This window comes from Doryrhamphus excisus, chromosome 8 (genome assembly GCF_030265055.1).
Source record: "Doryrhamphus excisus isolate RoL2022-K1 chromosome 8, RoL_Dexc_1.0, whole genome shotgun sequence".
NCBI lineage: Eukaryota > Metazoa > Chordata > Actinopteri > Syngnathiformes > Syngnathidae > Doryrhamphus > Doryrhamphus excisus.
Window position 1 is genome coordinate 18,558,310 of NC_080473.1, and position 18,807 is coordinate 18,577,116.

General features: G+C 40.6%; 1 protein-coding gene across 4 annotated transcripts in view; it reads left to right on the forward strand.

Annotated features, from left to right (window-relative positions):
- Window positions 1-18,807, forward strand: part of bcas3 (BCAS3 microtubule associated cell migration factor) — a 223,950-nt gene that overhangs the window by 86,760 nt on the left and 118,383 nt on the right. Inside the window, exon 23 of one of the 4 annotated variants that reach the window (XM_058079793.1) lies at window positions 3,465-4,535. The exons of the other annotated variants lie outside the window; for them this stretch is intronic. Within the exon in view, the coding sequence (XP_057935776.1) occupies window positions 3,465-3,640 (176 nt within the window). The 3' untranslated portion in view covers window positions 3,641-4,535. Of the gene's footprint in view, window positions 1-3,464; window positions 4,536-18,807 lie in introns of those variants that run through there. 4 annotated transcript variants of the gene reach the window in all.

Sequence of the window (18,807 nt, forward strand, 5' to 3'; positions counted from 1 at the left end):
GCATACTAACATCTGGCGAAGGTGTGTGTCCCGTTACATCTGGCATTAGAACATGATAGCAACAGTAAAATATGGTGTGCAGGTATTGTTTTTATTGTCATATACAGTGCTACCTTGGCATAAGAGTGGCCCAACTAACCAGTGCTTTTCACATTTTTACATCTCTCTGCTGATTTTTGCATTGAACTGCCAGCTAAATTGGAGTTCCAGCTGCTATTGACGGGCTGTCAATGTGATGACCGTGGCTGAAGTCCAGTGTTGTGCTAGCATTAGCCATTCAGCATGGAACCGCCAAAATGATGCACACTAGCAACCAAAGTCATGAAATCTTACCTTAAATAAAAACAAAATAAACAAATCTTATTTTGAGCTGACACAAATAAACAAAAGCACGTTTGTGTCAGTGTGAGAGGTCTCACTGGCTTACATTTGGTATTTGCTGAACGTTTGTGGGCGAGTTTAAGAGCTAATATGCTAATAATAAAGAAAAATAGTAATACAAAAATATGCTTGCTGACTGTTTTAAATATCGAATCGTTAACCACAAAGAGATTTCCCCTACTTATCATAGATAAAAACTGATTTCTATCTGTGATTAAATGTGATTAATTCTGAGTTAACTATGCACACAATGTGATTAATTGTGATCAAATATTTTAATCTTTACATATATTTGAAGAATTTTCATGTTTGCCCATGTATCCAGACTTTAGGGACACCCTTTAGTAGTCTACAAAAACTAAAACCACACTTTACCTATCTGCAGCATCATGAATACAACATTCAATAAAAAAAAAGACATACAAATGCGTAAATAGACACGCGCGCACACACACACACACACACACACACACTCCAGTGGGTTGGCAGAAAGGTGAACGCGTGGCAGATGCCTGACACATTGGTGTCTGTTCAGTCACTACACAGAGCAGCTGCTCAGGCTTCACTGCCCCCCGGCAATGTACACACACACACACACACACACACACACACCCAGAGTTGCACGGGCACACATGCATCATGTACTTGCTGTTGCTAATACTAATGCTGTCATGCATTCTATCTCTCACAGACTCCAAGTGTGAGCGAGAGAAAGGACGGGAGTGTAAAAACCTGATCATCACTCATCCATATCAATCCGTGTTACACCCTCTCGCTGTCACGCAAAGGCCAGCCATAAATCATGAAACATATGGCCAAACCATTCCAACCCTGTAAAGTGCTAACGCACATTGACAATTCTTCAGTCCAAAGTACATTTGTACATTTCTATTTGTTGAATTGTGTTGATGAAAAAAAACAACAACAAATGGAGAAATGCACAATTAGTTTGTGTAGCGGGGTTCCAAAGTGTGGACTAGGGGCCATGTGTGGCCACCATCACTTCTTTCTTATGTCAAAAATACAATTAAAGAAGAAAAGTAACATTTCCTACATGGTAGAAGAAAGTGTTTATGGCATCTACCCGCTAATCAAACATGATGCAGTCCAGCCTGTGGCTAGTGGTTGTGCTTGAAAAGCCTTTTCTGTGGTCAAAGTCTCCAGCTTGGGAACGCTTGGCCTTCCTGGTGAAATACGTACACGCACAAAGATCTTTGAACATGCATGTCTGAGTTAGGAGTCGAGGAGATGAAGTAAAGCGGAGGAATGTCAACCATCTCTGTCACTTGTCCTTATTTCCTTTTCCTCCCGTTTTTTTTCCAGCGGCTCTTTTTTCACTCATTAGCGTGACTTGATTACGGGCGATGACAAAGCAAAATGATACGAGCACAGACGTCTGCTGTTAAGACCTGTCATCAACCAACGGGTCATCAAACACACCCCGAGGTGACAGGATGGGTGGATGATAGAGCGGCAGCAAGGTGACAAAGGTGCCTATTGAGGAGCATAGAATACGGAGAGGAAGACGGAGGGGGGGGAGTCGGGGGGTGGGGTGCTCTCGGGAAATGAGAGTATTTGACTTAAAGGAAGGGATCAGATGGCTGGGCATCTTTCTGGACAATAACTGTTGTCAATGTGGCCACTATGGCACCCAAACACAAGGCCCCATTATGAGGCACACAGGTAATTGGCGGGTATGGATTACTGGCCTAAGTGCATATTAGAAAGAGAAAAGGAATATATAGCAACAGGTGCCTGGTCTTTGAAACAATTACCCAGCTAAGGAGGGAAGAATGAAGGAATGAGGAAGTATGGCAGGGGGTGTTTCGCTGAGGCGTACACCCAACAATCCCCACCTTCTGTCGTCAGGCACTGTGTCAGGGAAAAACCCTCCTTTGTACTTCCGATCGCTGGGATGAGGGGGTGCTGTATTACAGTGGCACGCGGTCATCATGATATACGGTACACATTCAGTGGTAGGCAAAAGTTTGGGCAACCCTGGGTAGTTCCATTATTTTTGTTCATAACTGAATCAAGTAACTGATGGACAGGGAAATATTTATCTGGAGGTTCATTGGATGAGCGGAAGAAGCACTTTATTCCAAATAACTTTTGTCTTGCTACAAGAGCCATCTGCCAGGGCTTTGAAGCTAACTTTACCAATCTAAATACTCTTTTCTTTCTCCATTTCCCATTAATATTTGTTCCAGCTTGTGGCTACAGAGTTACCGTTCTTAACTCAAACTATGGTGTGGGCCGAGGGTCAAACAGGAGAAGTGCACGTTAATTGTGAAAAAAATCAAGGCCGTTAATGTGTCGTTAACGCGTTGTTAATGCGTTCACTTTGACAGCCCTAGTAAAAATAATATTAGTAATGGAACATACAGCATATAAACACATAATACGTTTTGTATCATTATATTGTTATACAGTACATATACTGTTTTGAATTATCATGCATTCTAAATTCATGATGTATTTTTTTCAATTTATTAAATTATCTATCTGTCCATCCATTTTCTATGCTGCTTGTCTTCACTGGGGTTGCAGATTTTATTATAATAATACATTTAATTGTATGTAATTTATTATGCATTATTTATTATTTTGGTACATTTAATTGTAAAATAATATTTTTTATTAATTCATAATTAAATTAACTTTTTCTAGTGTAGAATTTTAGTGTCCAGACTGTTGTATCACTATAGTTATATTTTGTTGTTAGACATACTATATATTTTATGTTTTTGTATTTTATACATAATTTAATTGTAAATATTTCAAATGATGATTTAATTTTAATTTCATTGTTTTTAACTACTACTTCTACTACTAATTCATGACTAATGGAATCTAGTCTACAATAATGTCTACAATATATGATGTGTCCAGACTTGTGGGCCACAGCTCCGCATAAATAGCTCAGCATAATAACGCCACAACACATTGCAGTGAATTTACACTTGTAATGTAATACTGTTGATGTTAGCACCTAAGCACAGCACAGAATACCATGATGTTTTGAAGCAAAGCTGATTTATTTGTGTTCATCTTGTCATCCATGAATGTTTTTCCCACCGCAGGGATGATACAAGACATGTTCATGTTCAACAGGAGCGATGCAGCTTTTCCCACCCACCTCTCCTTCTCTTGCTTCCCCTGGTCTCAGCATTGCCCCAACGCACTTTCCTCCACGTGTTCCTCCACCCCACCCAGATGCAAACCCTCACTGACATGTTGCAGACTAATTGACTCTTGAGAGGCGTGGAAGCACTCCCACTTTGTCACACACAGTCACTGCAGATCCTCCTCAATATTAACGTTGTTAATTAATTCATTGCTGTTTTTTTTTTTGCTCTTTACTTTGTTTGATTTGAATGAAGCGCCGCTTTTTATGTTAGTCCATTGTTTGGTGTTACACTGTGCAAACAGTCACTTCCTGTGACTTCTTTTTGCCCTTGTGCAATGCGGAGGCGGGATCTTGCTTCTCTTGGCCATACCTTATTGGATAGCCTGTCAGTCACTGAGATCAGACGGTGCATTCAGGACATAGAAAGCTACACACATTTATTATCACTATTCATCATGCATTGTTTGTGACTAATGTCTTATTTAGTGTCGGATGTTTGAAATATCTAATTTTGGTGGATTGCAAATTAGATGAACCGTGTTTGAAGGAATATTAATGAGTACTGTAATTAGAATATCAGTTCACCGAACTAAATGGTTAATGAACAGTGGACCACTCCATCGCTTGGGATATGAATTCATGAATAAATCTGTTTGGTGGTAGGCTATGGTCTTTTATTAGTCAATATATGTTGATATACAAGTGATATGTAGTAATCTGGTCACTAGGTGGCAGTAATGACAGAGTTCATTGGTACATTATCTTAACACTGCATGAGGTCAGCCATGGCATATTTATTTGCCATGACAGAGTGGAAAGTTCTCCTCGCATCTTGTGTGGAAGTGGTACATTTTTGGCTTTTTGCAACCCCAAACATGGTGAAGCAAAGTAATGGCAACATTCATTCATTCATTTTCTACCGCTTTTCCTCACGAGGGTCGCGGGGGGTGCTGGAGCCTATCCCAGCTGTCTTCGGGCGAGAGGCGGGGTACACCCTGGACTGGTCGCCAGCCAATCACAGGGCACATATAGACAAACAACCATTCACACTCACATTCATACCTATGGACAATTTGGAGTGGCCAATTAACCTAGCATGTTTTTGGAATGTGGGAGGAAACCGGAGTACCCGGAGAAAACCCACGCATGCACGGGGAGAACATGCAAACTCCACACAGAGATGGCCAAGGGTGGGAATTGAACCCTGGTCTCCTAGCTGTGAGGTCTGCGCACTAACCACCAGAACGGTAATGGCAACATGAATATCAAAAATAAATCAGAAAGAAAAAAAAAATAGTGACTTTAAAAAGTCACTCAAACCGTAGTTTTCAAACGCAACTGTTTTCATACGATTCATTTTTTGAGAACATTTCCCCCGATTTTTGTATGCTAGTAGTGTAAAGCATTGTGTGTGATAAGATTTTAGTACTGCTGACTCACCGGTCGTGCATTTTTTTCTCGAATGCGACTGCTCGATAAGTATTAATTGTTAGTTTTTGTAACTTTTGCTTTTTGGTGAACAAATTCGTAATAAAAACCGAGGTACCACCGCGTATGAACAATGAAAAGTTGTTTTTATCTGTATGACTTTTTTTTGTGTGTGCCACTGTAGTAGGTAGTATTTACTAGTTTATTCAGTTGTTTTCAGTTTGTTTTGATTAACAATTTCTATTGTTAATCTAAACATTGTGCAGGTGTGTGAGTCCGTGCACCCACACGTGCACGTGCGCATGCATGCGTGTTTGACTGTGAGCGGACTTTTTTTATTGAGATTTTATCTTTCACCTGCTCCCACAAGCCACAGAAGCGAGCATTGTGTATTGATGCAAAGGGGCGAAAGGCCGACCCCCTTCAGGTGACAACAGGTATTCTGTGTCTGCTGAAAAGGGATCATATCAAGGAGGATATTGTTTATGCAGGCTTTTGGGGCGATGGAAGGAAAGAGAAGAGTTATAGCCTTTCTCTCCTCACCTGGAAATTACGTCCTCTCGCCATTTTAGAGGAGTGTGTTTCAAATCACTGCAGGAACGTGAGAAATGTCCACTTGGGAATTATTCCCCAACTTCCTGTCTGTCTCTCACTCGGCATGTGTGTGTGCGTGTGTGAGAAAATGGAGGGTGGATGTGAGAAAAAGCTTTGTTGAGTCGGTCTTTCCACGCGATGATCCGTCTTTAAAAATACACACAGAAGTTTACATCCAGTCATCCTGTCACTTGACAGTGGATCAATGTTGGACCATCAAAGATTGTTTTTGTTTTTTTTAAACGACGTACATCTTCAGTCAACACATGTGGGCAAACGTTGTTTAGAATCGCATAAAATATTACATAAATGCACACCAGCTAATACATTGGAACCTTGGTTAGTGTTCCAGAAGCTCTGACTTTAACCAAATCAATTTTCCCCAGAAGAAATCATGTAAATCCAATTAATTAATCCAATTAATTAATTCAAGGAAGCCAAAAATGTTAACACACAACAAATGTTCTTGGTTTTACAATGATCGTCTTACATATAGAAACAATTCCAAATACATAGAAATGATGAATGAAAGGGATAAATGAATATTTCAAGTCTTCTGGGAAGACCTGATTGTTGCCAAAGTCACGATGTGGCAGTGAGATCAATACGGACACCACCTTCTTGTTTTGCTAGCAGTTATTTTTAGCAGTTATATCTTTTTTTATATTTTTGGACACCTTTCTTACCTTTCTCACCTTCTTTATCAAAACTCTTGCAAAGAAGCACTGATGACATCATTCACGGACTTCAGAGACTTTCTGCTTCCATGTATTAGCAAGCTAATGGGGATGTTTCTAGGGTTGCTAATAATGGACATGTTGTGATTAAAAAAAAAAAACACAGTTGGACGCAGTTTCGTAGTAAAATGGCAGCACTGACAAAGACTCACGTTTCACCGATTTGCAGGTTAATGAATACTCAGGTTTCGCTGACTCTCGGGTTGACACGCTACGTTACTAGCAATGGCTCGTACAGGAAAGCTACATTTGTTTACAATTCCTAAAGATGCCACCATCAGGCAGAAGTGGTTGGAGTTCCTGATTCCCTACCAGCAAAAGAAATACATTTTAAACTGTCAACGGGGCAACTAGCTGCACAAACCGTAAGTCCTTTTAAGCACTCCAAGTGTGACCAACCAAAGCGGAGTGGTTGTAATACTAAATGTTTTCAAGGGAACCACGAAATCCAAATAAATACAGAAGAATAGGTGCAGATTCTGGAAGAACTAGAAAGCTTAATTGAACAACTATAATTGCTACAGTTCACATGGAACTACTTGTCTTATTTTAGCTGTAAAAGTGTCATAAAATCTGCTCTCTGTGCTTGCGTCCTGTTTTTAAGGAGTACTTCTGGAGTTTGTTATACAAGATGAACTTCCGTATTGCAAAATAAGTGTGCAAAGTGACATGTTTATTTAGTTAGTGGCTGATGCCATGAATTAGTGTCCTGAAGAAACAACACTGCTGTCTAAAATAGCACATGTGTCAATCTACACAGCTGTCCTATCAATATACTTATAACTTACAGATGTTGGTGTATCAGGAAGTATTGTGGTACATGGTTTGCTCTGTATCATTCAATTTGTGTGTCTAACATCACAAACTACCACCTTGATATGTTTTGCAATCAAGCCAAAATGTAACAAACACTGTGGAACATGAAAACCCATGGTAATAAACACCCAACTTTATGTTGAAATATTATTCATTCATTCATTTTCTACCGCTTTTCCTCACGAGGGTTCGTGGGGGGTGCTGGAGCCTATCCCAGAATGAATACTGTAATTAGAATATCAGTTCACTGAACTAAATGGTTAATGAACAGTGGACCACTCCATCGCTTGGGATATGAATTAATGAATAAATCTGTTTGGTGGTAGGCTATGGTCTTTTATTAGTCAATATATGTTGATATACAAGTGATATGTAGTAATCTGGTCACTAGGTGGCAGTAATGACACAGTTCATTGGTACATTACCTTAACACTGCATGAGGTCAGCCATGGCATATTTATTTGCCATGACAGAGTGGAAAGTTCTCCTCGCATCTTGTGTGGAAGTGGTACATTTTTGGCTTTTTGCAACCCCAAACATGGTGAAGCAAAGTAATGGCAAGATTCATTCATTCATTTTCTACCGCTTTTCCTCACGAGGGTCGCGGGGGGTGCTGGAGCCTATCCCAGCTGTCTTCGGGCGAGAGGCGGGGTACACCCTGGACTGGTGGCCAGCCAATCACAGGGCACATATAGACAAACAACCATTCACACTCACATTCATACCTATGGACAATTTGGAGTCGCCAATTAACCTAGCATGTTTTTGGAATGTGGGAGGAAACCAGAGTAAACCCACGCATGCACGGGGAGAACATGCAGAGATGGGTGGAATTGAACCCTGGTCTCCTAGCTGTGAGGTCTGCGCGCTAACCACTTGACCTCCGTGCCTAAAATATTATTATGTAAAATATTATTTTCTGCAGAGCTTTGTCATATAAAACTTGCTTTTCCGTCTCTTTTCGACTTACTGGCTTTGCTTCCGTAAACAAACCCCCACTCTGCTTTGTATCAACGCATCGTTTTCCTGTAATGACTCTGAAAGCCTGGGTGTTATGTGGACAGTTCAAAACCTCGAGTAACTTCAACCTAGCATACGTAGCAGTAGCTTGTTGAGTTTATTGATGTTGAGTGGTTACCATAGCAACGCAGACACAACTGGTCAGCCCCCAGTAAGCAGGTCGTGCAGTTTTAAAAGGTTAAGAATACGTACATTGCAGATGTCTTGGTTGCTTAGACTTTGGAAAGAGCCCAGTGAATACACCGAGGGAAGCAGAATCAGCACAAACAGTTGAGGAAGAGATTGGGTAAAGGCACATCTGTCTGGCACACACAGCCTTGACTCACTGATGTAAGCGGCAGTGGCATCCTTAGCTCACGTTTGCATATTGTTGCTGCAGACCCTTGCATGTTTTAGCTGGGATCATAGCAGAGACAAAGCGGCAGCATTCTTGTCCTTTTCTTGCTGCTTCTGTAGTTTTGTCATACATTTTGGACAATCCGAGCGTGGCCCTGACAGTTCTGCCGTCTTGTCAGTCTGCAGGTTGTGTTGCTACGTTGGATCGTGTCTGCTAGTGTGTCTCGCTTTCAATTTTTCATGACATGCTTGTCCTCAGTTTCCCTTTTATGGGCAACTTTTATTTTTAAAAGCTGTCTCACTCGCTGGCTGTTCTGGTCCCTTCGCGGCTTCCAATTGCAGCATCAGCAGCCATGGAAGCTGGTGTTGCCACGGCACCTGACAACATACATTGCAAGTTTGCCCTCTTCCATGATACAGTCCTTATCAAAATTTGAAGACTGGTAGGAAAATTTCAAGAAGGTTTTGTACTGTTGGATCTTAAGAAGTTTGTAAGTAGTGCTTCAAATTGCAAAAAGAAGAATTGGAAGTGACACTTTTCACAAGTGACACTAACTCCTTATTTCTAAAATCACAAATACTTCAACTTGCTGATATAGTTCATCTTCAAACAGCTAAAATAATGCACAAGGCTAAAAATAACCAATTAGCTAAAAATGTCATCCAATACTTCTCTACAAGAGAGGAGAAATATGATCTCAGGGAAGAACTACATTTGAAACACTTCTATGCTAGGACTACGTTAAAAAGCCATAGCATTTCAGTATGTGGAATCAAACTATGGAATGGATTGAGTAAGACCCTCAAACAATGCACAACGATGAGCCAATTCAAGAAACAATACAAGCAGTTGATGTTTGCTAAATACAAGGATGAAGAGTCTTGAACCAGTCATGATGTGCTATACATCATGACTGGTTCACTATATCACTATATATATCACTATATCACTATATTGACACTTACTATGGTGCCCATTATGTCATTGGATGATCACCTCGTACTTTGGTATGTGACGAAAAAAAAAAAAAAACATTAACCTATATTAGGAAAGCAGGAAGTGAACAAATGTTACTGATTGTAAAAGTACCAGATGGAGGGGTAGGATTTAATAAGCTTTGCTTCTTCCTACTCTTTTTGGACATGTGGAACTGTGAACTTATTATGGGATGCACTCAATTGTAATCTGATGCATGTTCAAATGAAATAAAACCATTACCATTAAAGTGATATAGGCTCTTCATCAGCTGATCAAATGTTTAGGACCACAGCTCAAAAAAACCCAAATACCCGTTTTAAAATGTATTCAAAAGGACTGAGTAATGAGTAGCTGTGCCATTCTTGTTAATAAGGTGAAAACAGCTTTGGGCATGCTTGATGCCAGTGTTTCCAGGAGGCAAGTGGGAATGTTGCTCAGGGTGGTGAAGATGGCCGTTTTTGTAAACTTCCCTTGCCATCCATCCCCAAATGTTCTGCATTGGATTTAAATGAGGGGAAGACACAGCATGATCCAAAAGAGTCACATCATTCCTCTGGAAGAAATCTTTTCAGGAACTTCAGTCATGAGGGATACCCCTGCCGGCTGCTGTTTGACGCCCCTGCACAACCTGAAGCTTCATTGTAGGTCCATTGAAGGATCATGATGGCATGATCTTCTTGTCATGCCAGTAAGGACTGTCAAGGGAAAATTAAACTCTCTTCCACCCTTCAATGTCCCATGTTTGGTGCTCTCGTGCAAATTCCAAACAACCACTTGTGTGGCCTTGAAGGAGACGATGCCTTTTAAGACTTGTTTTCTTTTTAAAAGTATTCTCTGGCAGATTCCACCTTCTGGTTATTTGGACTTCACTCATCACCAATAACAACTTTCGTTTGGGCCAATATAGAATAGGATAGGATTTTTTTTTATTTTTTAGTTTTTTGTTCAATGGGCCTCAGCATGTTTTTCAGAAGGTTGTAATGTCTTACAGTGTCCCACCTTTGCAGCAATGTTGCGCTGCAAGAGGACTTGCTTATGCAGATAAAGACATCGAGACATCTACAAATAGGCTACAGCAAGTCAGTACCAATGGTGTCACATCACTGAATAGTTTGGTGTGTGAGAAACAGGGGGTGCGGGGAGAGGGTGTGTTGGGGGTATTGTCACTGGCAGCTAGTCGTGACATTTCCATTCCACGTTTCCACTAAAGCGTTTCCATCCTTTCCTCCAGGAGTCCCCCAATCCCTTGGCCTCTTGTAATTGGGACTTTTGCTTATAATTAGTCTGTCCTACACCCCCTCGCCCCCCCACCCCTGTGCCTTGTGGAGGCCTGTTAGTATGGCACCTTGGCCCCCGATCACAAGCATACCCATCACTCCCCTCCACCCCACCGCCCCCGGTCCAGTGCATCCTCCATTCCTCTGAGGGCGCATGGGCAAGGAGGTTAGAACTGCATCATTGCTAACTAGGCTAAGGAGCCTCGGAGAATGGCCACCCCCCCTCGAGCCAGCTTCATCCCCACTGGTCATTCATGCACTAATCCAATAAATGAGCTGTGCAGCAGGACAAGCATCACACAGATCCACACTCCTCATAGACGCACATACCCACTCTCATCGATGCCCAGACTTCCAAGATGCTGCTCATATTGTCCCTCTGTTGTCTGCGTCTCAAACCCATCTGTGCGTCTTTGCATATTAGGTGTGTGTAGTTTTTTTTCCAATATTCACCAATGTTGGCCCAGGTAGCATGATTTCTCATTAATCACTCCATTGTGGGGATCATATACATAGTATATATATATACTAGCATTCCAATGGTAAAAGTACCATTCATCTCTCACTAAAACTCAAGGAGCTTGAATATCTTAGATGTACACAAGCATCTCCCCTTGACTTCCATACCAACATCATCCATGGACAGTAGATCTTGTACATGCACACTAAAATCTGCATGCTCTTTTGAGAAAATGGTCCATGGTTTAAGACAGGGGTGTCCAAACTTTTTGGACCACATAAAGAAAAACCCAAGGATATGGGGGCCACTTTTACATTTTTTTAAAGACCAACCCATGTAGATATGCTGATGTTTTTTTTTCTCCATATTTAAAGAAAAAACAGCTTGCATATCAGCTTTGTGCTATCAGTGACAAGCTTAATATTCCTATGAATTAACTTTTTATCCTTACGTTGCACTTTTTTGCTTATTTTTCCATTTATTCTGTTATTTTTTTAATAATAATTTCAACTTTTTTCTCATACATTTTGTTTCCTAAAGTTAAGTCTTTATTATCATAATATTTTGACTTTATTATTGTATGTTTGGATTTTTTCCCAGCTAAAATTGCCTAGTTATTCTTTGTTTCTCTTATCATCCATCCAGCTATTCATTCATTAATTCATTTTCTCTGCCACTTTATATGCTCATATCATGGGTGTTAAAAAAAAAGATTTTTAGCTTTTAATATTTCAATTTTTTTCAATGTATTATTTTTTTTATATTTACCTGACTGATTTTACATTTTTTAAATATTTCCACTTCATGCAATTTTTCCTCTTAATATTATGACTTTATTTCCCCATTTTCACTGTTTTTAGTATTCTGTTTTGGAATGTGCAGATGACCAATTAAAAATATAAAAAAAACAGCCATAGAACTTAAATGGACCCTTGGCTGCACTTTGGACATTCCTGGTTTAAGAAGTTCATGAACAACTCACCTGGTCCCCCCAAATGCCCCCCCCCCCCCAAAAAAAAAAAAAAATCGTAAGAACTAACCAAAAGCTGCATAATGGCGTACTTCCTCTTTGTTTTCTCTTTGTTGGTTGACTCGAGGGCTGCTGAGTGAGTCTTGGGGGTTCGTGTTGGGGACCACTGAAAGATGAAGTTTTCCACCAAGCTCGGCGCAACTGCAAAGCTTTAGAGGTTTTATGCAAAAATCCAAGGAAAGGAGTAAAATAGTGATATACATTAGAGATTCCCTAAGCCGTAACCAGTAAGGGGAAACCCTGTTGTACTCCTGTACTGTTGAAGGTGACCGTACAGCTCGGCGCTGCCGTCTTAAATGCGAACAGATGCCAACGCCGTATGTCGATAAACTCGAGTCATAATTTGATGCAGCGCTTCCCACTGTCAGCCAAAGGAATCAACATTTGGAGCACACATGTGTGCCCAAACACAAACATAGCATGACACAACACAGGAGAAGCCCTGAGCCAGAACAGGCAGGAAAACTCTGGAAAACCAGGATACAATTTGGCACTTATGAAGCCTAAACGATTTCCTTCTGGGTGTTGGGATCTGACCTACTGGGAAAAGCCAAAGAGAGGCAGAGAAAATTACATCCGGGAAAATGTTTATCCAGCACACTGTTGCTCCCTCGCTTTTTTCCTGCGAGCGAGTGATTATTTGTCCACTCTTAAACAGGCCGGGTGATGAAGAGGGGGATATTTTTTTCATCATAATCTTTGGGAGGTTGGCTGCCGGCTATCTTATTCAGTTGTGATATCCGTGAGATCTGCTTTTGGCTTCTAAAATGTCTCTTGTTTGACGACTACTTTCAGCATTTGGCCTTTGTTTTCAGGGTGTAATGACCAATTTTCCAGGTTTTTACTGAACATGACACCCAGGATGTACTTGATAAAATAATTTTGGATTTCCAATTTGAACTCTGACCTATAAAACATTCAATATCATTCAATATCAGTGAAAAAGCACCACACTGCAGCTTCCAGAACAAGCATGTCTGTAGTGTGTTGGACTTCCTGTCTTTGTGAGAGTCGTATACGTTTTGCACCCTGCAAAAGATGCCACAAACAACCTAGATTGGGGCGGCATTCAGGGGGCGAGCGCTTGGCAGGGTGTGGTAAGTTTCTGTCAGTCCCAACCTGCTGTACTTGCAGGGGTGGGCAACAATTGGTGATGAGTATCGCTTCGGTACGGAACGGATTTGTGAGCACGCAGGCACTATGTAGCGCTTTTAGTGCAGGAGGAACTTTGGTTGTGTGCAGGGCTACGGATGACGTTTGACGCATGTGCCCTCTGAAACCGCTTCTGATTCTGTGAGCAGAGTCGTGGCGGGGGCACGTTAGTCTCGACCCTTTAGAGATGTTCAGCTGTCCAATGAGTGCGCACAACTCTGGTGGACGCCGAAACGGTGAGTGCGTGCGCCGTGCTTGAAAGGCAAGTTGTGCGCACTGATTTCAGCAGTGGGTGCCAAGCTGACGGATGACTGAAGGCATTTTGTCTCCTCTTCGGGATGCCGAGGGCACAGAAGAGGAGGTTGACTGTTTATTTATATTTAATGTGAGAAGACCGGGAGAAAAATGCATTGTGAAATACAAAACATAAGTGGTGGATACCAACATTTTGTTCATGTTCTGGTAAAATTGGTTTTGTTTGGCTAAAAAAAAAAAAAATTCCCACATTTCCTGTAATTCCAAAATTACTGTACAGCATTCGAGTCACACCCATTTTTAACTCCCAATGCCTTCTGTAGTTGTTATTGTGTTTGCTGGTTTTACCATGTTAACTACTTTGTGACTCATGTCTGTGAAAGACTTCTTCACTCTCGACATGTTAACAAGTCCTCCTGTTGTGGTGTTGAGTTCCTACACAATACAAATAGCATGACTACCACTGTCGGAATAAGAATCATGAGAACAAGTCAGGCTGACACTTTTGGTGTTTTTTTTTTTTTTTTTTTTTTTTTTTGGAACAAGTCACTCAGGGGTCACATGTTCATATGCTGGCAAAAGCAATTTGTCTTTCTTGTCTGCTCTACACCTTCGCTGCTGCTCGCTTAGCGTTGTATTCATTCTCCAGCTGGGGTGGTTTTGTTCCTGGCGTGGCAGGGCGTCGCTGTGCAAGGCTATGTCTGTTCCTGCTGCATGTGTGTGTTTGCGGTTCGCACACCCAGCAGCCTCAGGACCTTCATCAATTCCCAGTGGAAGACTGTCTCTGTCAGGACATCTGGAAGTGGGCATTTTGCAGTCGGCAGCCACTGATTATATTATCTTGTTGGGGCCATGGCTTTGCGTGCGTGCGTGCCTGTGTGTGTGTGTGTGTGTGCATTCGAATATACACATCCATGCATATATTCCGATGGAGAGCGCCCCCATTCAGGTGCTGTCTGCTTCACTGAATGACTTTCCTCTGCAGTTTAGTCAGCAAGAAACTTACAGTATATGCTAGGACTACGTTAAAAAGCCATAGCATTTCAGTATGTGGAATCAAACTATGGAATGGATTGAGTAAGACCCTCAAACAATGCACAACGATGAGCCAATTCAAGAAACAATACAAGCAGTTGATGTTTGCTAAATACAAGGATGAAGAGTCTTGAACCAGTCATGATGTGCTATATATATCACTATATTGACACTTACTATGGTACCCATTATGTCATTGGATGCTCATATCACCTCATACTTTGGTACGTGACAAAAATAAAACAAATCCCAAAAATTAGGAAAGCAGGAAGTGAACAAATGTAACAGTTACTGATTGTAAAAGTACCAGATGGAGGGGTAGGATTATTAAAAAAAAACAAAAACAAAACTTAAACTATATTAGGAAAGCAGGAAGTGAACAAATGTAACAGTTACTGATTGTAAAAGTACCAGATGGAGGGGTAGGATTATTAAAAAAAACAAAAAAAACAAAACTTAAACTATATTAGGAAAGCAGGAAGTGAACAAATGTAACAGTTACTGATTGTAAAAGTACCAGATGGAGGGGTAGGATTTAATAAGCTTTGCTTCTTCCTACTCCTTTTGGACATGTGGAACTGTGAACTGATTATGGGATGCACTCAATTGTAATCTGATGCATGTTCAAATGAAATTAAACCATTACCATTACAGTGTATAAATACTGTAGAGACCTGCTTTTCATGGATTCTCATTTTCTTTTCAGTTGCTATTATTCACCATCAATAATCCGGGTTTAAGCCCTAAATACGCCTCCTATACTTATTAAACCCTTTAAAAATAGGGAAGCTCCGATCGATTAGCCACCAAAATATGTCCATAAATGTCTTTCAACGCCGATAACAAAAGGCAATTACCTTCGTCTTGTACTGTTACAGCCCACAGCCAGTAGTGATCCCTGCATGCAGTGTAGTGTCTTACTGTAACGTCTTGGCTGGCGTCCCCCTCCCACTTTTGGGGAACCACTGCCTTAAGCATGCTTGGGGATATGATGTGCTTTTTTTATACATTTGAAAATGCTGCAAGAATGACACTTTTCTATGATTGGCTTCTTTATTTTATAATGTAAGATGCATTGTAGACTGTATCAAAATCGTATCAAATTGGTCTTGCTAATGGTAATCACTTAATTGTGAGTTAACTATGGTCAAAATGGGATTAATCACAATTGTTTTATTATTTTATTTATTTTATATTTATATATATTTTTTGTGACTTTTTTATATTTTTTATTTATTTTATATGTTACTCGATTGACAGCCCCAATGTAAATGCTTTTTTTTTATTTATTTTTTTAATACTTCCAACTCCATGAAAGTGGAATGGCCAATGTGCAGGCATCCACTTTAATAATAATAATAATAATAATACATTTTATTTAAAAGCGCCTTTCAGGACACCCAAGGTCGCTGTACAGGAGATAAAAAACACCAATATAAAATACAAGATAAAAGACAACAAACAATAAATAAGAGCATACAATAAATCTTCTTTACAGAAGAGATAGTACATGAGCTCTGCAAACTGTGTATGTACTCGTTAGGCTGGTAATGTGCATGTGCGTGTGCACGTGTGCAGCGGGGTCAAGTGGTGATTGCTGATATTTTCTCTTTTAAACACATGTTTAGTCAGGGCCCACGCAAACGTTTGGCAACCATTAGACAACTTCCTCCCTATCTTCCGGAGTCGGCTCTCCACAGATTACTCTGTCTTTGTGTGTGTGTGTGTGTGTGTGTGTGTGTGTGTGCTGGTCATGCGCACACACGTGTGTATGTTTGTGGGTTCAACGCAATATTAGCATTTTACTTCTCTGATCTGAGAAGTTTCACACTGACGTTCTTGGACATCTAAAGACAACGTTCAGACACTCGGTCCAGACATCTTCCACGGAGCGGTGTTTGGCCTCAGGATCAGCAATTGTGAGCTTTGCTTTGGACCGTGACCGCAGCCTTGCTTAACACTCCCCACATACACACACACACACATACATACACACGCACGTACACACTCTCAGACACCCATGCAAAGACACTTAAGGTCTTCAACTGGCCGTCAGGAAATGAAAGGATCATTTAGTTTAGAAGGAGATGAGAGGATTGAGGAAGAGGAGTGTCTGTGGTTTGATACAGATTCCTGCAACAAAGTTCCAAAAGATACACACAAGAGAAAAAGGCCAACACAAGAAGACCCAGATCACTGATAAAACACAGTCATGTGACCACAAACGCAAAAACTGTCGAAAAACGATTCATGGATTTTATCAATCAATTAATGTCATAAAGTAGTTTTTGTACGTAAAAACTTGAATGGAATGCTCACCAGGCCGATCAGTTATGGCTGACCTGAAAATATATTTACTTAAGATACTTTTTATTACAGATACCAATAACTATCTGTTTCTCAAGACTGATATCACATAGATCACATATATTTTTATTAATTTAGCTTTAACTGTAGTTTGTCCACCCTGGCCCATCTCTGTGTGGAGTTTGCATGTTCTCCCCGTGCATGCGTGGGTTTTCTCCGGGTACTCCGGTTTCCTCCCACATTCCAAAAACATGCTAGGTTAATTAGCGACTCCAAATTGTCCATAGGTATGAATGTGAGTGTGAATGGTTGTTTATAATAATAATAATAATACATTTAATTTATAATGTTTGTCTATATGTGCCCTGTGATTGGCGGGTCACCAGTCCAGGGTGTACCCCGCCTCTCGCCCCAAGAAGACCTTCTTGGGGCCCAAGAAGACCCCCCGCGACCCTCATGAGGTTATGTGGTAAAGAAAATGAATGAATGAACGTTAGCCCTAACCCTAAGTTCAACTGCTTACAAATTGTAGTAATTTTATTATTTCAATTAATTTCTTCAAAGATGTCACAATTCTTCACAATTATGAGTTGTGAAAATTATTTTTTTAACATTTAAATTACATTTTTCACAATTGCTAGTTGCACTGCAATGTTTTTTTAAAGCATTTACTACACAATTTGTGACAATTATGATTTAAACTCCACAAAAATTGGCTGTTTTTTTTACGTTTTTGTTGTTTTTTAGTTAGTTAATTAGCGACTCCAAATTGTCCATAGGTATGAATGTGAGTGTGAATGGTTGTTTGTCTATATGTGCCCTGTGATTGGCTGGCCACCAGTCCAGGGTGTACCCCGCCTCTCGCCCGAAGACAGCTGGGATAGGCTCCAGCGGTAGAAAATGAATGAATGAATGATTGTTGTTTGTGCACACCTGAAGCTAAGACGGACTGTAACGAATTAGGATTTGACAGACTACCTGTTGATTGTACCTAATCAAATGTGTGGTCTGCTGTGGGGGGGCAGCAATCACAGCAGCTGACAGGAAGGGTCTGGACAAGCTGATTAAGAAGGTGGAGGAGGTGGGCAAGAGCAGGATGACAGCCTAGCTGTCCTCCATGATGGACATGGACTCCCACCACCTCCACTAAGGAGCTCCATTAGTGACAAAGTGTGAAGCTGTATGTAGCTGTCAGACACTCTAGTACAGGGCTCGGGAACCTTTTTGGCTAAGAGAGCCATGAAGACCAGATATTTTAAAATGTGTATCTGTGAGAGCCATATACATTTTGAATGCAATAAAATGTGTGCATTTGTATGTAAGACCAACAGTTTTAGATATAATGGGCTCTAATTACGTAGACCAGGCACACTACCCCACGCCAATGGGGTGTGGCCAGCACACTTTCGTGAGCAGCGCAGTGTCCAATAATAAATCTAATACTTGCTGCCATTAATGCAACTTCTGCTGCTGCATGGTTTTGAACCGTATTCAGTACACGTATTTCATTCTTTTGGCCATCTTCACCAGAAGGCTTGGTTCTGCAGCTTTAGCTATTTGACTAAAGGAGGAAAGTTTACATTTATATGTTTTTTTGACATCTCAATGATCGGGGTAGACTACCGCATTACCCAGTAATAATCAAGTTTTGGTGTTTGACCTGGAAAATATCATCAAGAAAGATGGATATAGTCGGCCGTATTGCAGTAGAAAATAGATGGACGGATTAAAATGCATAAGAAAGTTGATTTTGAATATTATTTTTAACAGTGATTTCTGTGATGTTTACTTTAAAATGTTAGCAAAATACATTTTTATTGTGGTAAGAAATGCTTGAGAGCCAGATAGTGTCATCAAAAGAGCCCTACCT